The following is a 14,405-nucleotide window of genomic DNA, read 5'->3' as shown; positions in this document are numbered from 1 at the left end:
CCACGACCGTCCTGTAATGTTTTGATCAGATTTGGTAAGCTGTCATTACAGCAAAGTCGTTCAAGAATGGTATGCAGAGAAAGGGGTCCAGTTTGTTCCGAAAAACCTTAACCCACCCAACTGCTCCCAGTTCTGCCCTATTGAGAAATACTGGGCAATCATGAAGAGGAGACTCAAGGCAAAGGGAAAGGTTGTCAAAGACATCAATCAGATGACGACCTGGTGGAATGAGATAGCTAAAACGATGGACGAAGATGGTGTGCGTCGCCTAATGAGACGTGTTACAGGAAAAAATCGAGAATTCCTTCGAAAACGTGACGAATAATTTTATTCGTATTTTTTCTTAAAGGTATAAAGAAAACGCTACATTTGTATAAAAAAAGATCTTGAATTCAATAATAAATAACTGAAATACAGACAATTGTCTTTGTTCCAATTCTATCTGAAGCAAGCTTTATTTAGTCGTGTTTGATGAATGTTCGTGGCGTGACAATCACAGGAACAATTTTCGTTAACAATTTAGCGATAAAACTTTTTTTTTTTACTTTTGATTTATGACTTCTGGTCAGTCAGTAATTATTTAGTAAATTACTGACATATCAGTGACTCGGATGATTTGCATCGCTTAGTTCGACTCCTCTGGTAGAAGGTAAAAGTTTAGATGCGAGAAACCTTTTGCTCACTTAAATGAACCTTGTTACGTCGAACTTCTCCGCACTTTTTATTCAAATCCTTACTCTTCCTTGTGTACTATGGCTTTTTTCATATTCTATCTCCTCTCACAATCTCTAGTTAGTTTGATATTTTTAAAAGACCGAAAAATAAAATGAGTAATTCTTGGACATTCGAAAGTTCAAGTTAACATTCCTTTAAATATTGTGTCCATTAACTTTTACATGAACACTGCATTCGTTTAATAGTTGTATAAATGGACGAATGGTGGAGTTCGGTACTGAAAATCTATATCAGAAAGTTTTGTATGAAAATAACGTGCAATTCTGCTGTTATAGCGGAGTGAACATGAGGAGTGATTGCTCCAGTATTCAGCTTATCGTTCGAGTCAATGCATAAAATCTCACAACTAATGGTTTTCAATCCACCAGAATTTACCCGATGCGATTGAACGAACTTCAGCATGCTAAATGCACGGGAAACCACTTTGTTTGATCTCATTATTTAAACAGCAGAATCTTATCTTTAATTCGTACAAAAATCGTTCTATAATGTGATTTGTTCAACTCACGCCTACGATGGCCAACATTAATCACAATGCATCTTCTGGAAAACAAAATCAGAACTTTTGATCCTGTTCACGATATAGCTAGAACACTCATATGCGTCCCATCATTAAATCATTTGGCAAGCAATAATGTTGATACCCAATTAAGCACGTGGCTCGGAATGACGAATCACATGAATCAAGTATGCATGTGAAAACTTCACACAAAACAACTCGTTGCGTGCCAAAAGATTCTTTCAACGATCTAGTATTCCTTTCTTCGACGGCCAAACACTTATGCAACTCGTTATGCGCCAAACACCTTCCGATGATCTAGCAAGCATAGGCGACTTTTTCAACGGAAAATTCCATTTTCCAAACAAAACAACTTTTTTACCGAAAAATTATGTTCAGCGTCGAAGCTCATTTCTGATTGAATGGATATATCAATTAGCAAAATTTCCGCATCTTAAGTGAAGACCAACCATTGAAGACATTGCATTGCAAGAGCTACCAATGCATTTCAAAAAAGTCACTATTCGGTGTGGATTATGGGCCGGTTACATCATCGGGCCGTACTTCTTCAAAGGCGATATTGTGCGAAACGCTACTGTGACTTTGTTAAAAATATAAGAATTGGACATGCCTGACATGTGGTTTCAACAAGACAGTACCACATCGCACACGGCACGCGAAACAATGACCAAATTGAGAACCGTCTTCGGTGAACAGTTTATCTCACGTTTTGAGCCCTTCAATTGACCGCCTACATCGTATGATTCAACGTCTGTGGACTATTTCTTGTGAGGTCACAAACTGGAAGAGAATATTGAAGCATTTATTCTTGATAAACCGGTTGATATATTGGAGAGAGTGTGTCAAAATTGGACCTTGTGCATGTGCCATCTAGAGAGAAGCAGCGGCCAATATTTGCATGAAATCATCTTCAAACATTAAATTATGTTGATCGTTCTACCAATTCCAATGAAAATTTCATCAATTTTCTTATTTTTTTGATTTCATCCTTTGTATATTTTGACGATAAACAGAACATATTGTAGAAATATTTAGAAAGTACAAAATATCAACTTTAGAATAACAGGACATCTTTCAGTACGCATTTTATTTTAAAAAAAAGTGATTAATCCACCTAGCAGTGAGATGATACTTTTTTTATCAATCCGCATGTGTTTTTTGCATGGATATTCTTGGGTGTTTTAGTTCTAATGACATTATTTTAATTATCGTCGCTTTAAACGGCAAATTGAGATTTTAATCACTCATTACCCTGTAATGTCGAAACTGCAAATCGTATCGAATTTCAATCTTAACGTGTGACAATCGATTGAACATTCCATGGGATGTCGAAGTAGGTTCCACTTTAGAGTTTTTCGTCATTATTTATGGTACTTCCAGAGCCGGTATTCAGGAATTAGCATAACCCAAAATGATTCGAATGACCATAAATTAATACGCCAAACAATTTACATCTTCTATATCGGTATGAATTTTAAAAACTCATCATCTGTAATTTCAGAATCGGATAAAATTCACCAATTTTGTATGGGACCTTAAGTCCTTTCATTTGAATTTTTGTTTTTGAAGTACGATTTGGCCTTTTTGAGAAAATGATTGAGCTTTGAGAAACGATTCGATACTGGAACCGGAATTCTAAAATCGGTGTAGCCGAAATCAGTTAAATTCACCTGTGGAGTCTGTAGACATCTTTGAGAAATTGTAGTGCGAATTAAAATTTGGGGGTACATTTCAAATCCAAAATCGAATACCGCTTAAACTGAAATAAATTTATTTGGTAATCGACCAAATCATCCTGTGGCTCCGCAATCAGAAGTCGGATCCAAACGTAATTCAGGAACCTTGTTTGGGAGTATACTACTTTTCATATGAATCTGAGTTTGTAGAGAACGGTTTAGCCATCTCCGAGAAAATTGAGTGAAATTATTTGTCACACACGCATTTGCTGATCTCGACGAATTGAGTCGTATGGTATATGGCTATTATGTTCTTCCAGCATTTATTGCTGTAAGTAGTTGCAATCAATATAATTATGGAATTGCTTTCAACTCGAAAATGCTGCCATCATCTGGTTTACATGTGCCATATTCGAACGATTATGTTGCCAAAAACGAACCGTGCTAAAATCGATCCGAGGCAAATTGTCATGAAAAAGGATGATGTACACATTCTTTTTGGTACTTAGAAACAATTGTATGTAACAGTATAAAAAATCGTGTTTCACGTTGCTCCCAAGCATTGCTTTGTCATACAGCGCTCAAAACTCCTACTCACACTCACACACGGATATTTATTCAGTTCGTCGAACTGAATCGATTGGAATATGACAATAGGCCCTCCGGGCCTCGGAATTTTTTTTAAAGTTTGAGTTTATTCTATACCTATTTTTAATATATATAAAAAAAGGTAAAAATTAATTAAAACCAGATTAAATAATAATTAAATGATATATTCTCATTTTCTGAATAGTTTTTCTTTATTTCCCCATAGGAATTCAAATTTTTAGTTCAATATATACAAACAAACACACGTGAATTACTAACCAATCGGCACTCCACCTTTTGTAACGGAAGAATACCGCAATTTTTTGCAAAAAAAAACATCCCTTAACATTTTGATATTAGTTGAGTAGTCCTACGTCAACAGTTCGAACAAACCCTTGTAATTTTTATCCTTACTGGCCTTTCTTACCATTAAAAGGTTTTAATTGTAAATTCGGCTCAATTATATATTAGTAATTTGTGTATTACATACATTATATTTGGTACGTATGCCATAGATCTGTGTATTCATATATGCAGTGCATCGAGTTTATCAAAGTGGATTGCAGGATTGAAATTCAAACAATCTTTTTTCACAATAATTTATTCTCAAATGAATGTTAAACCTGACATCTTGGATAAAATACCAGTTTTGATCAATTTTTCACCAACGTTTGATGGAAAATTGCTTACATTCTATGAATGTAGATCTTAATTCCCTAGTAAAAAAGTTAGCAACACTGCTCCAATGGATTTGTATTAGATTGCGCTACACAAAATAAACAAAACTAAATATTTTCTGTTACAAATGCAGTTTGCCGAAAAAATAAATAGTTTTACGACAACATTCCATATCCATTGCCTTTCGCGTGTTAAATTCAAGGTTCCTTTTTTGCCGGATTACTAATAGAAAGTACGTAAATCTTTATATCACAATAATTTCTGCAAGAGGAAATTCATATAGGAATGTGTTTGTTGCTAATCAAATGTGTCAGGGGAAGTAAGCTGAAACTGAAATAATTTTTCTCGAGCAGTTTTAAGGAAAATGGCAGAGTTTTAGACTAAGATTTTCGCTTTTCCTGAATTGCAGTTTTAAGCAGTATGGACCGATTGGTTTATTTTTCAACTATATGGAAGATTTATTGAGTAAAATCAGGAAAAGAAGCGCCGGCATTTGTTTTTACGCACACATTGTTGGCATTACTCATACGCTTGCAAAGAGTCTTGCTCCTTAAAGAGCTTGACTCTCTCGCAGCCGGTCAATCACTGACACATATACAAACAGCCTACAAGCTTACATAATCATACTCGAACTCACTGTAGCTTCTCTCGCAGCCGGTCAATCACTGACACATATACAAACAGCCTACAAGCTTACATAATCATACTCGAACTCACTGTAGCTTGTTCAGAACTCAGGGTAATACAAATACAACATTTCAATTATGGTTACTTTAATATGGTAGTTCCTAATTTTATTGACGAACCATTTAATTTGTCTCTGTGAATTTTATTGAATCGTAGCCTGTCTTAGATTTTAACGTCGGCCTTACAGAAATATTCACTGGCCGATTATACAAAAAACTTCAAGATATCAAAAAATTACTCAGTATCTCGAAAAAATTACTTTCGAATTCACAATAAGGTCAAACTTATTTTACTGCTTGAAACTTTTGACTACTTGAAAGTATCACAGAAGTTACGAGTGCTCTCTAAGAAACTTGAAAGTATGTACAGAACAATCGTTTGGTTACCTAAAATTCATCCGTCGATGTCTTTACCAAAACTTTCTACTTTTAAAATTTTAGCACCTACTCTTTAAATGTTGAACAATTGTTGAATGTGCAGGACGGTGGTCCTTATTCAATTCCCATTTTTATACGCTTGGTTCAAACGCTTCTCGCGTTCAAGCCTTTGTCTTTGTAAACTAAATGGTGTTAAGTTTCTATTATACCTAAGTCACTTTCCGCTAGCTTTTTGACACCGGCTGATTTCCGAAGAAAAAATTACAAATGCATAAAAAGCATAATGAGTTTTGCTGATGCAAAACGTACAACCAGCGACAGAGGAATAATCTAGGACAATTTCGTTAGCGTTGTTGGCGCCACTTTCATATTTTCCTTCCACCGTTGAATATGCATAAGCTCACGTATTTTCTTTTAATTAATTTTAATTCATATCCCTCAACCTGATGGATGCTGACAACTTATCGCTTGGTCTAACCGGTAAGCCGGTGTTTGCTCAAGAAATTTAACAATACAATAATTACGCAATTTACTGGCGGCACAGAGGAACGTTCGGAATTTTCTCATTTCATCTAGTCTATGCTGGGCTTGGAAGCCACGATTCGCGGGAGTTGCCGATTCCAGTGAATCTCAACCGGTGTTACCATTGAAAATCAATGATCCTTAAAACGTGCCGTGCAATAAATCAACCAGATACTTACCGTCCTTTCATCTCCTCGGTTGGAAAGTCGCCGAATCCCCACGGCATCTCGGTCGTACCCAGGATCAAACCAAAAATGAATCCAAACACAATAGAGATGAACATCCCGAGGCCCAACGAGATGAAGCCCACTTTCTGGAAATAAAGTAATGAACAGCACAAAGAAAATACGCATTTAATGACAGATCAGACGCATAAACGGTGACTGGATGGGTCACATAAAACTCAACGGAGGATGGCATCCCATTAGCTTTTGGAAAGAAAAAGAAAAACCGAGTGCCCTTGGCAACCGTCTACCAAATCTATATCCCACAGCAGACCGGGGTCAACATCAAACAGGGGTGGTATTTTTGGCAATTTCAAAAATGTATGTCGTGTTGTGACGGTTAATAACTTGCTAAGCCAGATCAGAATTCCATCGAGCGATATTAATTCGACTCTATCCGAGCAGTGGAAGAGACTTTCGTCTGTTCGGTAAATGCAGCATCTTAAGGTTTTAGTTAGTCGAAAGTACTAACGATTTCAGTCACTTATACCTTGTCGTCATCGTAGAGCTGACACATGTTTCAAGTCACTATTTTAATGCAAACTAATACTACTAATTGACAAGAACAAAATCCGACCGAACTCGGTGCACAACATCATGGGACAATGATTTACCACTCAACATGTTTTACCGTCTAATTGAACTCGAAAACAGGTTGGTCGGACAAGCTTTTCCAAGCCAATAAACACCGCGGTGTGGCTGCCGCCTGAAATGTTGCCACAAATATAAACTTTCCGCAACGCCAAAAAGTTTTTGTAAAATTAATGAGGATAACCTTTTTGCTTTGCGTAAAACATCAGCGGCTGCCGCGGCTGTTGCTCCTTTCTCGTTCCCCCCCCTCCCCCCTTTACTGGTTACGATTAATTTTGCAAACTTTTCACCAGTGTTGCTTGGTTTCGGTAGAAGATCAAACAAATCCCGGGATGGCTCTGCAGCAGTGTAAACTGACTTGTGGATTGAAAGTAATGACACAGCACTTGCAGATGACCTTCAAATGGAAATATTAATGAGCTAAGCCAAAGTAGTTCGCCTCTACGGTCGCTTCGTTGCTGACCAAATGAGCTAAAATGTGCAGTAACAGGAAACTTGCTCGAGAGATGCAAAGCAATATCTCGCTGACTCAAAAAATCAAGTAACAACGTAAAACACGACCAATGGATGTGCAACTGTGTATTTCATGATTATCTCGCATTCTGTTGTTGCTAATGAGACGATTTATTTTGTTTCCATTCGTCTGCTCAAGATCAAACGTTGTTTGGAGCCATCCATGATATGTAAAGTGAGGAAACATAGGAAAATTGCAATAAAATCGAAATGAAAGCGATCATAAGAACATAACAACATTCATCGAAATTTTGTCATATATTAAACTGAACATATATCGAAATTTATTCGTTTTATCAATATTCTTTAATTTTCGCTTGCTAACTGCCCCATATTTTTTTTGCTAACATTGATATTCTTGTGGACGAAATCGACCTAGTTATCGTTTGTCGCATCTAGTCAAATCAACTTTTCGTTAGCCTTAATGAAAGGCGTTAAACATTTCTACAAACAATCTTAATTATGCAGTTTTCCTTTGCTCTGTTGATGATTAAGAGTTTGGTTTAGAGTTTCCCATTGCAAATTTCTTTCCAAATCAAAATTTCTGGGAATATTTATAAGTGAAACAAAATTGAATTTTCTAAATCACCCATTATTGTAATGCTATCTTTGCCTATAAATTTACCATTATCTTTACCTTTACCTTTACCTTTACCTTTACCTTTACCTTTACCTTTACCTTTACCTTTACCTTTACCTTTACCTTTACCTTTACCTTTACCTTTACCTTTACCTTTACCTTTACCTTTACCTTTACCTTTACCTTTACCTTTACCTTTACCTTTACCTTTACCTTTACCTTTACCTTTACCTTTACCTTTACCTTTACCTTTACCTTTACCTTTACCTTTACCTTTACCTTTACCTTTACCTTTACCTTTACCTTCACCTTTACCTTTACCTTTACCTTTACCTTTACCTTTACCTTTACCTTTACCTTTACCTTTACCTTTACCTTTACCTTTACCTTTACCTTTACCTTTACCTTTACCTTTACCTTTACCTTTACCTTTACCTTTACCTTTACCTTTACCTTTACCTTTACCTTTACCTTTACCTTTACCTTTACCTTTACCTTTACCTTTACCTTTACCTTTACCTTTACCTTTACCTTTACCTTTACCTTTACCTTTACCTTTACCTTTACCTTTACCTTTACCTTTACCTTTACCTTTACCTTTACCTTTACCTTTACCTTTACCTTTACCTTTACCTTTACCTTTACCTTTACCTTTACCTTTACCTTTACCTTTACCTTTACCTTTACCTTTACCTTTACCTTTACCTTTACCTTTACCTTTACCTTTACCTTTACCTTTACCTTTACCTTTACCTTTACCTTTACCTTTACCTTTACCTTTACCTTTACCTTTACCTTTACCTTTACCTTTACCTTTACCTTTACCTTTACCTTTACCTTTACCTTTACCTTTACCTTTACCTTTACCTTTACCTTTACCTTTACCTTTACCTTTACCTTTACCTTTACCTTTACCTTTACCTTTACCTTTACCTTTACCTTTACCTTTACCTTTACCTTTACCTTTACCTTTACCTTTACCTTTACCTTTACCTTTACCTTTACCTTTACCTTTACCTTTACCTTTACCTTTACCTTTACCTTTACCTTTACCTTTACCTTTACCTTTACCTTTACCTTTACCTTTACCTTTACCTTTACCTTTACCTTTACCTTTACCTTTACCTTTACCTTTACCTTTACCTTTACCTTTACCTTTACCTTTACCTTTACCTTTACCTTTACCTTTACCTTTACCTTTACCTTTACCTTTACCTTTACCTTTACCTTTACCTTTACCTTTACCTTTACCTTTACCTTTACCTTTACCTTTACCTTTACCTTTACCTTTACCTTTACCTTTACCTTTACCTTTACCTTTACCTTTACCTTTACCTTTACCTTTACCTTTACCTTTACCTTTACCTTTACCTTTACCTTTACCTTTACCTTTACCTTTACCTTTACCTTTACCTTTACCTTTACCTTTACCTTTACCTTTACCTTTACCTTTACCTTTACCTTTACCTTTACCTTTACCTTTACCTTTACCTTTACCTTTACCTTTACCTTTACCTTTACCTTTACCTTTACCTTTACCTTTACCTTTACCTTTACCTTTACCTTTACCTTTACCTTTACCTTTACCTTTACCTTTACCTTTACCTTTACCTTTACCTTTACCTTTACCTTTACCTTTACCTTTACCTTTACCTTTACCTTTACCTTTACCTTTACCTTTACCTTTACCTTTACCTTTACCTTTACCTTTACCTTTACCTTTACCTTTACCTTTACCTTTACCTTTACCTTTACCTTTACCTTTACCTTTACCTTTACCTTTACCTTTACCTTTACCTTTACCTTTACCTTTACCTTTACCTTTACCTTTACCTTTACCTTTACCTTTACCTTTACCTTTACCTTTACCTTTACCTTTACCTTTACCTTTACCTTTACCTTTACCTTTACCTTTACCTTTACCTTTACCTTTACCTTTACCTTTACCTTTACCTTTACCTTTACCTTTACCTTTACCTTTACCTTTACCTTTACCTTTACCTTTACCTTTACCTTTACCTTTACCTTTACCTTTACCTTTACCTTTACCTTTACCTTTACCTTTACCTTTACCTTTACCTTTACCTTTACCTTTACCTTTACCTTTACCTTTACCTTTACCTTTACCTTTACCTTTACCTTTACCTTTACCTTTACCTTTACCTTTACCTTTACCTTTACCTTTACCTTTACCTTTACCTTTACCTTTACCTTTACCTTTACCTTTACCTTTACCTTTACCTTTACCTTTACCTTTACCTTTACCTTTACCTTTACCTTTACCTTTACCTTTACCTTTACCTTTACCTTTACCTTTACCTTTACCTTTACCTTTACCTTTACCTTTACCTTTACCTTTACCTTTACCTTTACCTTTACCGTTAGTTTTACACAGCGACAAACGGAATACTAAAACAAACAAAAAGTGTCGTCTAAAACAGAAATAAGTTTCATTAGAGATGTTCTGGTTTCGGATATTTGTACCCGAAACCCGACCCGAACCCGACGGGTATTAGTCAGCCTCTAGTTCGGGTTCGGGTCGGGTTTGCCATTTTTCATGGATATGAGTCGGGTTCAGGTTAAAAAATTTGGTCGGGTTTTGGGTAGTCGTACTCGAATACTCGAATTTTTTTCGGGTTCGGGTCGGGTACGGGTAAAAATTAAATGTTTATTATCGGGTGCGGGTCAGGTATGAGCCAATTTTTTTTTATTTCGATCAGGTACAGGTCGGGTTCGAGTTTTAAAAATTGCTTACCCAACCATCTTTAGTATTCCGAAACCGAAAATAATTTTCATTAAAAATCCAAACTCGCCAATTTTTTTTCTGGACCTGACCTAAGCTAGTCGTTGTCTTATTCGGATCGAGTATTTGTAGAACCCAAAATTTGTAAAATCATAAAATTCGGTGCATACGAGAGCACGCAAACAATACGTTAATGTTTTTACAAAAACATTACAATACCCAACTTCCACAGTATCTGAGAAAAATCACTTTTTGCTACTTGAATATATATATTCGTACAGCTTTTGACAAGTAGAAAGTGCAGGAAAAAGTTTACGTAAATTTTCTCGCTGCCTAAAAATACGCGTGGAACTTTTGGAAACTTAAAAATACAGAAGAAGTTCCGTAGGTGGAATGTAGTCCCAAAAAATGCGCTCAAAATCTCAACCGCTAGAGTTGAACGAATCGTCGCACAAAGCATAACAAGCAAAACCGACACAAATAAGCAGGAACATTTACAGTGATTAAGCGCAGTCAACTTACCACAAGTTTTGATTGCTTGTGAAACAAATTCTGTTGATTAGTAAAGAAATTTTATATATTACACACGTTGAAAACACAATCCTAATTCAATTTTTATTGTTAATGATTGCGATTACACTAGAACTAAGAGTATTTATAATTGACTCACATGATTTTCGAGTAGAGCTACAACTCCAGATATGTAGTTTTTGGATGGCCTAGATCAATTACAATTTTCCTATTCATCGCATGTGGCATCACGAATATGGACCGAGAACGATAAGTTCGATAATGAACTTTGTTACACTAGTAGATTTTAAGGCCTGAACTTCAGGTAGTTTTTGGATGGACCATCGGTTATGTTGGTAGACCTCAAGGCCTTTTCCGTGGAGGTTTTTTAATGTGCAAGTTCTTCTACAGATTTGTCACAGTATGTCAATTTTCTGTAAATAATAGTACGAGTACATACCGCTCTCAAAAGTCATAAAAAAGTTATTATGTACACTATTTGCTTTCCAGATAATTCTTGGATACCCACGATCTTATTAAGATATTTTAAAACAAAACAATTCATTATTGTACATTTCACAATATTCAATTCCCTGAAGCATGTTAGGTTGTTTTGTATATGTATATAAATAGAAATTTCCATCGTTATGCAAAAACCTTTTTTCACGCGATCATCGCGTAAATTAAATAAAAAATCGTGTTATTTCAAATAAAAATCGCGAAAATTAAATTCGCGTAAATCAAGTTCGCGTAAATTGAGGTTTTAGTGTTTTGGCCCTTTCCGCCAATGAGATGAAGTTTACGTAAAAGTATTCACTTGACACGCATGATAGCGAACGGTCGAATTTCATTATCGATTAAAACACTGTTGAAATAAGAAGTGCGTCATAAATTATTTACCGATGAGTTCGTAACATGGACACACAAATTTTCGTAGCTTATGCGAATCAGACGAAAACGAATATAAAATCAATTTTTTAAATATGTTGAACAAGGACATTTTGAAAAAAATTATACTTACATTACATTACCACTATAGACTTTTATCAAAATTATTCCATAAAACCACTTTATATACAAGCATTGTGCTAGACAACGAAAACAATTGTACCAAATAAATTATGTTCTGATGATAATGATACATTTTCCATAAACGTATCTATATTTGAATTTGGTTCTAGCAGCAAGATATATATATATATATATATATATATATATATATATATATATATATATATATATATATATATATATATATATATATATATATATATATATATATATATATGTGTTTTATTTTTAAATGTTGTAAATGAATGATACTACTTGGGTTGTATTCATTTCATTCAGTAGCCTGTCTAGGTTGAATTTTTAGTTTTGCTATAATGAATTGCTACAATCTGAAGCATTACCTATTATATGATATTACACAACAAAGCATTATTGCTTCAGTATCATCAATGCATTATAAACGACTGTTACTTAAAAAATGAATCATTTCTTACAATGCCCTTTTCAACTCGTTGTAATTTTAACACAAAACCCAATGCTGCATAAATTCGTATCTTTGTTTGATATGTATTTTTGCTCACGATATAACGCAACAGAACCCACCAAGCATTTCTCACACCACCAACTAATTTTGAGTTGCATTTTCAGATTTTTTGTGAAATTTTGCCACAAACACTATTTTTCAGTTCTAAAAACCATCCCCGTGGAACAGAACAGTATCCGTTTATATATTTCAAAAACCAATTACGGCTCAGCAATGCAAAATTTGAAAATTCTTGTAGTACTTAGTTGTGATAAATTTAATTTCGAAAACTTAAGCGTTGTTTGTAATTCGAAAATCGGCGAAAACGACGCTCGCATTTCGCCACATTTCACCTTAAGGGCTGAGACCAGTACGTCGCGTAAAACCACGTGGCTCGCTGTGTGTATTACATTTCTCTCCCTGCTCTCTCGCAAATGTGTAAAATGACTCTCGATGTGGACGGCTTGCCAAAAATTTTTGATATTTTCGGTTACAAGTTTGACTACATCACAAAAAATCCAAGAAAGCTACCACTTGTTTGGCAGCCTTTTTGAGCCAATTTCATTTCTCCCTCATGTTTCGTTACGTTACCGAGGAATTAAAATAGTGCCACCATAGAAATCGACTTATCTTCACAAAAATAACATTCACTTTATTTATATCGCGACTACATATATGTTTTTATGCACTAATCGCATCTAAATTAAATTATCTAGACATTGTCAGGATAGATTTTTGATCCATGATTGTGGAAGCGAGATATTCAATGAACAAGTTGAAAGTTGCCGCTTTCAGCTATGCAATTCTTCTTTCAGAAAAAAGACTTTCCCGACCGCTAAAGACAATGAATCATTCTGAAAGTATCACAGAATGATCGAAAATAAATTTCTAAGAGATTGTTAGTTGTTTTTTTGCCTTTCTCATATAGAAAGGATATGCAATCACTTGAAAAACCGACTAGTGAAAATTGTATCATATACCATTCGACTCAGTTCATCGAGCTGATCAATGTCCGTGTGTGTGTATGTGTCAAATAATCTCACTAGGTTTTCTCGGAGATGGCTGAACCGATTTTAACAAACTTAGATTCAAATGAAAGGTCTCGTGGTCCCAAACGGAATTCCTGAATTTCATCCGGATCCGACTTCCGGTTCCGGAGTTATAGGGTAAAGTGTGTTACGTATTGTACAACGTCACTTAAACTGGCGAAACAAAAAACGTAAAAAATTGTCTAAACTGGTCTCAAAACTACACAAATCGATAGTCATTATCAGTAGGCAACTAACCAAACCGATTCCGGCTTTTCTGGTTTCCGGTATCCGGTTCCGGAAGTGCCGGAAATAGTGGTCATATGTACCAAAATGAATCTCACTCACTTTTCTCAGCGATGGTTTTGACCGATTTACACAAACTTAGATGCAAATCAAAGGTCTTACGGTCCCATACGAAATTGCTGAATTTTATAAGGATCTGACTTCCGGTTCCGGAGTTATAGGGTAAAGTGTGTTCAATATTGTACTCCGTCACCTAAACTGGCGGAACAAAAACCGTAAAAAAATTATAAACTGAACTCCAAACCGTTATTCCCAATCTTAGGGTCAATTGGAAGGTCTAATGTCCTACCAAAAATTACTGCATATTTTCGGATGCAACAAACATTTAAATCGTAATTTAGAGTGCGTACTAGTAGAGTTTGTATGACATGTTAGTTGGTGGCCGTACGAACCGACTTTGATTATACCGGTTCTCGGGTTCCGGTGCCGGAAGTGCATATAATAGTGAACCCACTTCGTTTTCTTTAGGATGACCTACGCAATCAAAGCACTGTTTTATTCTGTATGTTATGCACAAACAATCTCTTGGTTTCTTTTAAAAATCGAAGAGAAAATTTTTGAATAGAATACCACAATATTATATACATGAGATA

The 14,405-nt window shown here is 35.3% G+C and overlaps 2 protein-coding genes across 2 annotated transcripts in view; one reads left to right on the top strand and one right to left on the bottom strand.

Moving 5' to 3' along the window:
• LOC131429205 (uncharacterized) overlaps window positions 1-14,405 on the top strand; it is a 443,882-nt gene that overhangs the window by 144,242 nt on the left and 285,235 nt on the right. The window lies entirely within an intron of this gene.
• Window positions 1-14,405, bottom strand: part of LOC131429711 (uncharacterized) — a 128,957-nt gene that overhangs the window by 82,455 nt on the left and 32,097 nt on the right. The window contains exon 8 of the mRNA XM_058594024.1: window positions 5,963-6,096. Within this exon, the coding sequence (XP_058450007.1) occupies window positions 5,963-6,096 (134 nt within the window). The remainder of the gene's footprint in view (window positions 1-5,962; window positions 6,097-14,405) is intronic.

The sequence above is a fragment of the Malaya genurostris genome, chromosome 2, assembly GCF_030247185.1.
Source record: "Malaya genurostris strain Urasoe2022 chromosome 2, Malgen_1.1, whole genome shotgun sequence".
In the NCBI taxonomy this organism is placed as follows: domain Eukaryota; kingdom Metazoa; phylum Arthropoda; class Insecta; order Diptera; family Culicidae; genus Malaya; species Malaya genurostris.
The sequence above is the reverse complement of the archived record's forward strand: the minus strand, read 5'-3'. Positions and strand labels throughout refer to the sequence as shown.